Source organism: Sebastes umbrosus, chromosome 2, assembly GCF_015220745.1.
Source record: "Sebastes umbrosus isolate fSebUmb1 chromosome 2, fSebUmb1.pri, whole genome shotgun sequence".
NCBI classification, from domain to species: Eukaryota; Metazoa; Chordata; class Actinopteri; order Perciformes; family Sebastidae; genus Sebastes; species Sebastes umbrosus.
In genome coordinates this window covers 38,824,538-38,837,682 of record NC_051270.1, presented here as the reverse complement: position 1 = coordinate 38,837,682, position 13,145 = coordinate 38,824,538, and the positions used below count along the sequence as shown (strand labels likewise).

Sequence of the window (13,145 nt, the reverse complement as noted above, 5' to 3'; positions counted from 1 at the left end):
ACAGCTGAATCCAGAGTTATTTTTCTCGCCATAATGAACGTGCATCAGATCCACGGGACTGCACAGCCCTGCACGCTCATATGGTTCTGCCGGCTTCCTGCTAGCTGTATGTGGCTGTAATAATGGATATATTGGCTGTAATTCATCACTTTTATTATCTTCTAATACACCCATGGTTCTGTAAGCTGTAAGCCTGTACCGTGGTGGATGTATTAACGTCTCTGTTCCCAAACAACCGGCTATCGGCCAGTAGCTAGTAGTGCTAGTAGCATGACGTCAACAGAATTTAATGGAGTTGTAGGCTATTTACTGACACGCATGGCAAAAGACCAGGACACAACCTCTTCTACATCCATGGTCTGTGGTCTACTGGACCCTCTTCTACATCCATGGTCTGTAGCCTATTGGACCCTCCTCCACATCCATGATCTGTGGTCTATTGGACCCTCTTCTACATCCATGGTCTGTGGTCTATTGGACCCTCTTCTACATCCATGATCTGTGGTCTATTGGACCCTCTTCTACATCCATGGTCTGTGGTCTACTGGACCCTCTTCTACATCCATGGTCTGTGGTCTATTGGACCCTCTTCTACATCCATGATCTGTGGTCTACTGGACCCTCTTCTACATCCATGGTCTGTGGTCTACTGGACCCTCTTCTACATCCATGATCTGTGGTCTACTGGACCCTCTTCTACATCCATGGTCTGTGGTCTATTGGACCCTCTTCTACATCCATGATCTGTGGTCTACTGGACCCTCTTCTACATCCATGGTCTGTGGTCTACTGGACCCTCTTCTACATCCATGATCTGTGGTCTACTGGAACCTCTTCTACATCCATGGTCTGTGGTCTACTGGACCCTCTTCTACATCCATGGTCTGTGGTCTATTGGACCCTCTTCTACATCCATGGTCTGTGATCTAATGGACTCCATTGTGGATTCTTGACATGAAAAAGTTTGAGATTTCTGTGCTAAAAGTTTAATAAATAAATAAGTAAGTAAATAGTTATAATAGTATGCATATTTATAATATTTGTATTGTTCAACACAGGACATTTCGGTAGAGACATTCAATATGTGATGATAGAATAGAAATATTTTGTAGGTTTTACTGGCGTCCAGTAGTCGCTTTCAGTCCAAAATGGCGGAAGTGTAGCTCTGCTGCTGGGCGCTGATGTTGCGATGGAACGAACAATTGACTTTCACTTCTGATCATTATTACGTTCTTGGACTACAGTGTGTGTGTTGATGGTAATGAAGGAACATGTCACCCAATGCAACAGAGTAGCTCATTGGTGTCTTTTAATGTTTTTTGGACAACAATGGAGCAAAATATCAATATAATACATCATATCAGGCTGTGATACTATCAGTACTTGCTATAGAGATACATTACAGGTGGTTTGCACATGGGATTTGCTGACAATAAGAAAGATATAGAAAATTACCACTTTGTAATTTAAAAACAATAGTTTTTAGGCAATAGCTGTATTTAAACTACATCTTTTTTTCTGTAAATATGGTCAAAAGGCATAAGAATAGAAACATATCCGTTAGTTGGAGGAAGGGAGGAGCCTCCATTGTGTCCAGAGGCAGGAAACACAGTAGATGATAACATAAAGGCCAATATTAGATTCATACATTAGTCTTACTGTAACAGTACTTTTTACTTTGCTGCTACAATCATAATGTTAATAAATGATTATTCCCCTCTGTGAGCATGTGGTTATATTAGTGAGACACCGTTAGAAAGTAGTGTGTGTGGAGGCAAGCAGAGTTCATGAGGTTGTGGAGCTCAGAGATCAGCGTAGCTGACAGAAACTGTAGAGCTGTTTCCTCTCTGGCCGACTCCACCCAATGGCACGGTGCCCTGTGCAGCTGCAAATCCCACTGACAGTACAACAGCACTCACATTCACTCCCAGTGTGTTCATCACAACCTCCTACCGAGAAGAAAAGAGGGTTTGTTACCACGCGACATACCTGAGCTTCAACATTCTGTATGGCCAAAATATAGTCTGAAAAAAGTGTTTCTTTTGTGTATTTATTAAAAATAATTTTGGAAGAAATATATATTCAAATATTTGCTTTGTCATCTATAATTCCATGAAAGACACACAAGATAGTCAGTGGATTACACATAATTAGTACTTTTACTTTAATACTTCACGTACATTATGCTCATACTTCTGTACTTTTACTGGAGTAGAATTTCGAATGCAAGACTTTTAATTGTAACAGATGTTTACTTTGTGGTATTGCTACTGTTACTTAAAGGTCCCATAGCGTGCTCATTTTCAGGTTCATACTTGTATTTTGTGTTTCTAATAGAACATGTTACATGCTGTAATGTTCAAAAAACACATTATATTCCTCATACTGTCTGTCTAAATATACCTGTATTTAGCCTCTGTCTGAAACGCTCCGTTTAAGTGCATTTCAACGAAATTGCAATGGAATTGTGTTGCTAGGCAACAGTTTGGGTCCATGTTTACTTCCTGTGGGCTGATTTTATTTACATTCACTGCAACAGGAAATAAACTGGGACACATTTAGAATGTTTACATTTAAAACCGAGTAATGGTCTAAATATTGTATATTTGTGACATCACAAATGGTTTCAAACACAATGTCTGAATACGGTCTGTGTGTATTTCTCCGTATATTGAGCTTTTTGACAGTTTAACAGTATTTATAAAGCACTTAAACCTGCTTTATAATATAAAAGACCTGAAAATCCCACTTTTTTTACAATATGGGACCTTTAAACAAAAAAAAAACAGAATATGTCTTTCACTACTTCAAACGGCAAATATACAACATTGACGAAAATTAATGAATGTGATTATACATTTCAATTTGATACAAAATAATTTAATCACATTTGCATGGTTCATCAGTTGATAATGCCGTTATAATCACTTTAGGAAAATGTAAACACACGACACCTGCTGTTCAGAAGTCACAAACACGTGATATCAGTGCCCTGTGGTATTTTGGTATCAGCATCCTGTGTTAAAGAATGTGTTCAAGAGGCACAAACACAATATTTTGGCTACTACAACTGGATTGGCTCCTTTAGCTCTGAGCTATTCCCCTATTCGACTCTTGTGATTGGATACCATCCACACCTATGTTTAATAATTGGACGACAACTCGGAGGTCATTATTTTCAGTTACAGGATTCACATTTCACGGCCCATGAGAAAAAACTACAGTATGAGGTTATGGAGCAGTGTTCAGAGGGGATTAGCCGTGCTGCTGTGTCATTTAAAGGTCCCATATCGTGCTCATTTTCAGGTTCATACTTGTATTTTATGTTTCTACTAGAACATGTTTACATGCTGTAACGTTCAAAAAACACATTATTTTCCTCATACTGTCTGTCTGAATATACCTGTATTTACCCTGTCTGAAACGCTGCGTTTTAGTACATTTCAATGGAATTGCGTTGTAAGACAACAGTTTGGGGTCCATGTTTACTTCCTGTCAGCTGATGTTATTTATATACACTGCAACAGGAAATAAACTGGGACACATTTAGAATGTTTACATTTAAAACCGAGTAATGGTCTAAATATTGTATATTTGTGACATCACAAACGGACAGAAATTCTGACGGCTTGTTTCAAAAGCACAATTTCTGAATACGGGCTGTGTGTATTGCTCCGTATTTTGAGCGTTTTGATAGATTAACAGTATTTATATAGCACTTGAACCTGCTTTATAATATAAAAGACCTGAAATCTCACTTTTTACGATATGGGACCTTTAAACTTCCCCAAACATAACAAGTGTGTTACAGTGAACTGTCAATTACCAAAAAGTCCATATATCCATAATCAAGACTTGTATTTGGATTACTGGGTGTCGGTCACTCAGAGTGGGCTTCTGGGTTTTTGGATGTTGATAACAAGTTGACAAGCATGCAAGATGTGAGGGCTTGGGTTGCAGATGTCAAAAATGCCAGAGTAAACAGTACTGGACCATCTACAACAGTAATATATATATATATATACATTGCATATAAACATATACATGGGCATGCATATACATATCCATATAGGCTACTTACACACCCATACATCATTTTTTGTTTGAATTTGAATACAGACAAAAAAATAAGGTATTTAGGCATACATCCTTTAATTAACCTGCATTAACTTCCAATGTTATCTTTAACTCCAGCCTTCACCCTGACCCACATTAAAAAAAGAGTAGGTATAAGGATGCTGTTAATGCAAAGTTGAGTGCCTTAAGGTTTAATAAATTCAGACCACCGTGTTTATGATCATTGGCAAGCTCTTTTAATCTGGTCAGGCTTACTGCTCCATAAAAAATGGAATACATTTTGTTCATGTTTTAGGTAATGACATGATAGATAAACTGAGGTATTACTAAAGAAATGATCACTGTTATCTTTCCATATAAAGTTAAATGAGTCATTCTCCAAACTTTAAAACAATTTCTATCAACTGGTTGAAGCTTTCCATCAAGGTTTTCATGTGTTCCATGTTTTTAGGTATATTTGCCTAACTAAAAAATCAATTTGGCAATCCGACCATTTTATTGGCAGATTACAACAAAGCTCAAAATGTGTGTCCTATAAAGATCCAACAGGTATATTTATCATAATTAGGTTTCAAACTGTAAACAACTGAAAAGCTATCTCATTTCTCAACTAATTCAGTAAGATAAGCAACACTTGGTTGAATTTGAAAATTGGCATCATCCGCACATTTAATCTTTTTATTCTAAACTATTTATTCTCAAACCATCCACCCATCCATTTGCTTCCTCTGATCCGGGGCCGGGTCGCGGGGGCAGCAGGCTTAGCAGGGAATTCCAGACATCTCTCTCCCCAGTGACGTTTTCCAGCTCTTCCAGGGGGACCCCGAGGCGTTCCCAGGTCAGATGAGATATATCCCTCCAGCGTGTTCTGGGTCTATCATGGGTCCTCTTACCAGTCCTCTAAAGGAAGGGGTCAAGGAGGAATTCTGATCAGATGCCTGAACCTCAGCTGGCCTCTTTCAACGCGAAGGAGCAGCGGCTCTACTCCGAGCCACCCTACGAAGGAAACTCATTTCGGCCGCTTGTATCTGCGATCTCATTCTGTCGGACACCACCCAAAGCTCATGACCATAGGTGAGGGTTGGAACGTAGATGGTCCGGTAGCCTACAACGCCCGCATGAAATGCTGACGCCACACCAAACCGCCTGTCCATCTCCCGCTCCATTCTACCCTCACTCGTGAACAAGACCCAGAGATACTTGAACTCCCGCTTTTGGGGCAGTGGCTCACTCCCAACCCAGAGGGCGCAATCCACTGTTTTTCCGGCAGAGAACCATTTTTAGAAATCTATTCACAAGACATTAAGCTAATATTTTAGCATCATTACATTTCAGTGTAATTGACATCCAATTCTTTAATCTAGTTGGATCCTTACACCTTCCACATGAATCTTGTTCCAACAAAAGTGAGATTAAACCTTCCTGTTGAGTTTGTTGAATACTTTTTAATTATTTGGATTTTTAAAAACATTTTAGTAAATGTTAACGGGTCAATTATTTATTATATAGGCCTACATTTTTATTTCCCAACATGAAGATCTAAATGCTGTTTTAGACCCTTCTCACACTAAATCATTCATTCCCAGGCCTACAGGTAGTATCATTTATACAAAGAGAGAGCATTCAAGATACTGGTTCTAATTTATGCAACTTCTACTCCGCTATATTTCTTCATATAAAGTCCACTATGTCTAAACTAACCTCTCCTCCAGGTTCCTAAAACCCCCCAAATTCCCAGAAACATATCGAGGACATGTCTTCAGGGACCTCAGGGCTCCTTCGTGGTATAGCTCCGGTCCTCACCACAAGCTGTTAATCTTTGGCGACAAAAGCTCTGCTTTTATTTTGAAAACGCAAGCTTCCGGCGTCATTTGAGCTAGCTCGGCTAGCGGCTCGCTTGACGTAACCGGGATGTCTCATCATGGCAGACTAACAGCCAGTCCTGAAAGTAAAAGCAGTTGCTGAACTCCTCGGAGCTCCATGGCTACCGTATGACTACAATATTCCCCCGCGGCGTCGTTAACGTGAGACAACAACCGGCTCACAGACAGGGCGGGAAGTGAGTTTGAAGCTGAAGGACTACTTTGTGCCGCTCTGTTGCTATAACTTCGCTCCGTCCAGCCGCCGCTCCGCCGCTCCGCTCCGCCGCTGAGCCGCCGAGCCGCGGCCACACCGGACCACACCCTCCCTGCTTCCTCATAGTACTGCAGCGGGAGCGCGCAGCACGGCGCAGAATCTGTGGGAATAACGGCCACTCTCTTCCAGCTACGGTTACGGTTTCATTACCGTAGAAGCTCCCGAGACAAGTGAGTTAAATGTTCAACGACCGCCGACTGGTATGGATATGAGGAGCGAGTCCCCACAGGAGCTATGCGGGGCTACGCGGTCTCTGGTCCCGAGTTAAGACGCGGTGGAGGCGGTGGAGGGCGGACACACGGACGATGCATATGGAGGCGAAGCGACCGGAGCAACTACTGCTAGCGTCTAACCCAGGACTGTGTCTGAAGAAGAAGAGGTTGAAAGTGGACTGAAGGGGTTCGTGTTGTTGGAAAGTTTCCCTCTCGGTGGATGTTACTTCTTGTGGGGGGGACTCATGAGAGGATGGTGCTGGAGGGAAACACAAGTCTTCCCGCTGTCCACAAGAGCTGCCCGGGTGGTGCCCCGGTTAGAACCAGCATGAGTCCGCCAGGCCGGTCACACTCAGCGGGAACAAGGCGGACAAGATCTCGGTGCTGTTTCAGGCTACTTGCTCTGCTGCGGGTGGACACAAAATGAGATCCTATTGATTCTAGTCCCAACGAGACTGAACAGCCATTGAAGTTAGTAAATGTTGAGGTGATGTTTTTCTCGGCTAAAGTCCTAAAGAGACCCCAAGAAACGTCACAGGAATAGCACAGAGTCAGTTCAGCAAATGTAAATCCATCTTGTTTCAAACGATAAGGAGCTTTTAGACATCATTTCTATTAATCTCAATCTGCACTTTGCCTCTTTTAGAAGGCACCTCGGTGGCACTGCAGTTTGTGTGTGATTTTCTTTTTTTTAATTCAACAACCTGTGAATGATTCTGTCCCATGAAAACCTGGGACGACAATGAGAATATTGACTTTTTGGATTATGTTTGTTCAGGGCATTTAAATTAATTTGTCAAGATAAGAGCATATTACACTGATTACTCTGAAGTTGTAGGGATTTTGATTGACTGTGTTACATTGTAAAACATTACTAATAACCGAGGGCAGATAACTGGGAATATGCCAGATCATAGTTATAGATCGTTATTATAGTATACTAGTATAGTTAATTAATAATGGGGAATGTTATTCAGACATAAGTAAATGCAGTTATTGAGTTTCTACATGTTTACAGTGAGAATCCATGTCCTGTGTGTACAGTTGATGACCTATACTCTGAAGGAATTTAAGGAAGACTGTTTGGCCAGTTGTTATTTAAAAGAGTTTGTAAAAAGCAGGGAGGTGAGGCTTATCTTGGAAATGTCTTAAACAGTACAATGCAGTGTGCAGCAGCAGAGAACTATAAATAACTGAACCCCTCCAGAAGAGCAGTTTGACCCTCGCCCCACCCCCCCTCTCCTTCCACTCCCCTCCTTATTATGGCTAGTGGTGGCTCTGGCAAATCGGCTAGCGAGGGATCAACCAGCACACCCGGTGGCAGCCTGCAGCAGAGGAAGCGTCTCTCCTCCGTCTGTGACACATGTAAGGGCAAGATGCAGCTGGTGGCCGACCTCCTGCTGCTGTCCAGCGAGACCAGGCCGGTCATGACCTCTGAGGGCGTGGCGGTGGCGGAGACCTTCGACCAGTGCCGTGACACGGTCATCGCCAGGACCAAAGAGCTCTCCATTCTCACCCACGACATCCAGAGCCAGCTCAACATGGGCCGCTTCACGGAGGTGGGCGACCGTCTCCTGGAGATGGCCGATCTGGTGGTGTCTCTGACGGAGTGCTCGGCCCACGCCGCTTACCTGGCGGCCGTGGAGACCTCCGGCTCTCAGCCCTGCCTGCCGGGTCTGGTGGACCGCTACAAGGTGACCCGCTGCCGGCACGAAGTGGAGCAGAGCTGCGGCGTCCTCCGGGTCACGCCCCTGCTGGACCTCACCCCACAGCTCCTCCTCGAGCTCTCTCAGAACATCTCCACCAGCCTCAAGAATCTGACGGACATCTCCTCGCTAGCCAGCGAGCGGTCCAGGGACCGCTTTGCGAAAGAGCAGTTCAAACTGAGCGTCAAGAGCATGAGCACGAGCGGCACAGCCTTCCTGGCGTGCGTCAAAGAGGTGAAAACCCAGCCCAGCGAGCTGACCAGGAACCGCTGTGTTCTCTTTAGTGCGGCTCTGGTCCAGGCTGTCAGCGCCCTGGTCGGTTTCGCCACGGAACCTCAGTTCCTGGGGAGAGCTGCGAGTATCTCCACTGAAGGGAAGGGGGTACAGACTGCGGTGTTAGGGGGGGCCATGAGTGTGGTTTCAGCCTGCGTCCTCCTCACTCAGGGCCTCAGGGACGTCGCACAGCATCCCGAGAGCAGCTCCAAAATGGCAGACTACCGCGAGCGTCTGCGTAACTCGGCGTGTGCCGTGTCCGACGGCTGCACCCTGGTCACCCAGGCACTCAGAGAACGCTCCTCTCCAAGGACTCTGCCGCCAGTCAACTCTCATTCTGTGAATTAGTTTAGGAAGAGGCAGCATGTCCCCTCTGTCCTATTCTGACGTACCAAAGAGACTCACTTGGGTTATCCCTGTTCATCAGGTTTAGAGTCAGAGTAACATCAGTAGAAGGCTGTCGGTGGGTCTGTTCACGTGGCTGAAGTGTGTTTGAATGCAGAGGAGCGCTAACAAACGCTACAGGGTTTTGTGTCGCGCTGGCTGCGGCTCAAACCTTGTTCCGAACGGACCCCCGTTGAGCTCTCTGGGCCTGACGTGGCGGGCTCAGCTGTGACCACCCGCTCTCACCGACAGACGAGCAGCCTTCAAACCTGAAAAGTTTACCTCAGTTTTCAGCTTCGGTGAAAACAGCAGCCTCGATGATGGATGTAGCCTCACTGTGTGAACCCTATGGTTGGCTGACCTGCTCGATTACATGTGCTTTGTGAGATTGGAAAAGAGTGATCCGAGTGTCTCGATGCTTGTTTTTGTTTTTTTTCAACATGTGTGAATTCTTAATTGGTAAAAAGCTGCTGTGAGTGTGTGCCATAGGTTTTACACTATTTACCAGACTTCCCATAGTATTTTAAAGTGTTTTGATCATGCATGTATTGGAGTATTTATTTCAACTATTAAAAATGTTGTTTCCGACATGCTGTTGGTGGGTTAATGTGCTTTGAAAAGGCTTTGTCACTCCAATAACATCTCTAGTGGTGTCTGTCCAGAGTTCAGTTGTATCTGTCCAGGTTCTCTGAGTTTTATTTCTTCCCCCTCAATACAATGGAGCTAAATGAACTTTGCTTGTGGTATTCATATTAATAAAAACACTTTCTAATAAGGCACACTGTATAAAAGGTTTTATTAAAGGCTTAATTAATGGTTCATAAAATAATGCTTGGTAGATGAATTATCAGCTGTTGATAAGAAAGGCCTGGTAGCCCTTTAGTTCATCAAGTAGACTGTTTGACCAACCAAATGAGATTTTTTTTACAACCTGGCAACCCTGATGTCTCATGAACTTACTGATGTATAAAGCATTAATAAAAGATTTATTTACAGTTAAAATCTTTAGTGACAGCTCATAAACCCTTTATACAGGGTGCCTTATAAGAAAATGTTACCAAAAATGAATCCGCAACATCTCTTTAATACACAGCCTCTGAGTTAATGAAAATGTTATCTATCAGCATTTGGAGGGTCTGTACTTTTTTTTTTGTTTCAGAAATAGTGTCAGCTGTTTTCAGTTTCTTCTGTGACAAACAGGGTTGGAAATTTACTTTTTTTCCCACCTGCCGCTGTGCCACTAAATAGATTACCATTGTATTTTTGGCTGGTGAGTGAAACAAATCCAGCAGCCACTTGAATATTTTTCCTGCATTTGTCTGGTGGCTGGTGCTAATTTCCAACCCGGGTGACAAATAGTTCTAATGAAAACTGTTGATTGATCTCCATTACATTGGTGTGGAGGCAGATGTTTTAAAACCTGGACAAATAAAACCCAAACTATATGCATGGCTAGATAGCACTAGAGGGAAGAGACTAAAATATATGTACAGTTTCGTAGTTTGGGTGAACTAACCCTTTAAAGGTCCCATATCGTGCTCATTTTCAGGTTCATACTTGTATTTTGTGTTTCTTTTAGAACATGTTTACATGCTGTAATGTTTAAAAAAAACGTTATTTTCCTCGGAAATTGCGTTGCTAGGCAAAAGCTTGGGTCCATGTTTACTTCCTGTCAGCTGATGTTATTTACATACACTGCAACAGGAAGTAAACTGGGACACATTAAGAATGTTTATGTTTAAAACCGTGTAATGATCTAAATATTGTATATTTGTGACATCACAAATGGACAAAAATCCTAACGGCTTCTTTCAAATGCACAATTTCTGAATACGGACTGTGTGTGTTTCTCCGTATATTGAGCGTTTTGATAGTTTAACAGTATTTATAAAGCACTTAAACCTGATTTATAATATAAAAGACATGAAAATCTATTTTTTTACAATATGAGACCTTTAATTGATTTAAGATGGAAAGTTGTGTCTTGTCGTGGTAACCAAGTTAGGGTGGAATTTGATGAGTTTGTAGAATGGGGATATACAGTAGCACAGCAAATCAGTTCTTTTAATTTTATAATATAAGTAGCAATTTGTGGTTCCATAACAATAATGATGACATCGTCATGAACAATAATGATCATATCATTTATCAAGTTTACAAACTTCTTTGTGTAAACAGTGTCACAGCTGATCATATTTATTTGTCTTTTTAATATCCTTAACAGTAATGATAATATCAGTCTGTCTTTGTTACATCTTGCTGTGATAGAAGAGGTATTCAGATCCTGCACTCCATACTACACTCTAAAAATATTCAATCACAGGAACAGAAGTATTATCGGTAAAACTTACATAAATCATTGAAAGTAAAAGTACTCATGCAGGAAAATGTGTTCCTTGTGAGTGTTATATTGTTAAATTATATTATTATATTGGATTATTATCACTGATACATTAAAGCTGCAGTCTGTAACTTTGCGCAAATATGACAATTTTTATAAAACGGTCACTATATCCTGACAGTAGTGCAGATAATCTGAAAAAAATCCTCTTCCCCTGTGTCCTCCTGTGCTCCTACTGGCATCGAGATTCCACCGGTCCCGAACAAGACAACTAATCAGAGCCGAGCTGTCTCCGGGCAGCTGTCAATCACAAACATATTTGAGTGTACTGTTTAGCTGTTAAATGAGAAAGTTTGTGACCCGGTCAGCATGCTGAAAACAGACATTACAGTAACAGAATGTTTATTCATGTTGATCGGCGCTGCCTAGTTTGACCGTTTGATCGGAGTTGGTGAGCAGTGATTGACAGCTGCCTAGAGACCGCTCGGCTCTGGTTGTTTTCCTTCCACGCTGTGAAATCTTGCAAATGTAATCAAGAGCACTAGGAGGAGAGAGAGGAACATGACTTTAGTCACAGAATATCTGTCTCATGTACTACTGTGAGGACATAGTGGCAGTTTAACTTTTTTTTATCATATATGATCAAAGTTACCGACTTCAGCTTTAAAGGTCCCATATTGTAAAAAGTGAGATTTTCATGTCTTTTATATTATAAAACAGGTTTAAGTGCTTTATAAATACTGTTAAACTATCAAAACGCTCAATATACGGAGAAATACACACAGCCCGTATTCGGAAATTGTGCGTTTGAAACAAGCCGTTAGGATTTCTGTCCATTTGTGATGTCACAAATGTATAATATTTAGACCATTACGTGGATTTAAACATGAACATTCTAAATGTGTCCCAGTTTATTTCCTGTTTCAGTGGATGTAAATAACATCAGCTGACAGGAAGTAAACATCGACCCAAACTGTTGCCTAACAACACAATTCCGTTGAAATGCACTAAAACGGAGCGTTTGAGACAGAGGGTGAATACAGGTATATTCAGGCCGACAGCATGAGGAAAATAAAAGTTGTTTTTTTAACATTACAGCATGTAAACATGTTCTAGTAGAAACATAAAATACAAGTGTGAAGCTGAAAATGGGCATGATATGGGACCTTTAATGACCAGGTAGCATTTAAATGTGGCCGGTCGAGGTTCAGATTTTGCTTGGGAGTCTTCATTATATTTAACAACACGTCACATTTGATAGTGGTTTTTTTTTATAGGTTTTGTGTGTAAAATCCTTATCAATAAAGTAACTAGTTACTGTAGTTGCCAAACAAAGCTAGTGGAGTAAAAAGTAAAAAAATTTCCTCTGAAATGTAGATGAGTAGAAGTGTAAAGTATCATAAAATGGAAACTCAAGTTAAGTACAACGACATTTACAATGTATTCAAGTACAGTGCTATGCTACCAGTGGTGGAGGAAGTACTCAGATCTTTAAAAAGTACTAATACCACAGTGTAGAAATACTCTGTTACAAGTAAAAGACCTGCATTCAAAATTTTACTTAAGTACAAAAGTATTAGCATTAAAATATACTACAATAAAAGTACTGTACGTACTGTTGGATAGTTTAATCTGTAGCACAGTATTGTATTTTTTTTTTTAAAAGTAACTAAAGCTGTCAGATAAATGTAGTGCAGTAAACGGTACAATCTTTCCCTCAGAGATGTAGTGGAGAAGAAGAAGAAAGTAGCATGAAATTAAAATACTGAAGTAAAGTAAAAGTACCTTAAAAAGAACAGTACTTGAGTAAATGTACTTAGTTACATTTCACCACTGTATACTACATTATGGTTACTTTTGTGCCATTTGCATCTACGCTAGTGCTGAAACAAGTGGTTCATTAATTGATCAACGGAAATTGACAACAATTTCGATAATCGATTCATTGAGGTCAATCATACAAAAATGCTCAATATTTTTCAGTTTTATAGGTTATTATTATGAATTGAAATATCT

At 41.3% G+C, this 13,145-nt stretch overlaps 1 protein-coding gene across 1 annotated transcript; it reads left to right on the top strand.

Annotated features, from left to right (window-relative positions):
* Positions 1-5,953: 5,953 nt before the first annotated feature.
* Positions 5,954-9,378, top strand: tlnrd1 (talin rod domain containing 1). The gene has a single exon (XM_037752799.1). It carries the CDS (start codon positions 7,688-7,690, stop codon positions 8,750-8,752), a length of 1,065 nt encoding a protein of 354 aa, XP_037608727.1. The 5' UTR covers positions 5,954-7,687; the 3' UTR covers positions 8,753-9,378.
* Positions 9,379-13,145: the final 3,767 nt, after the last annotated feature.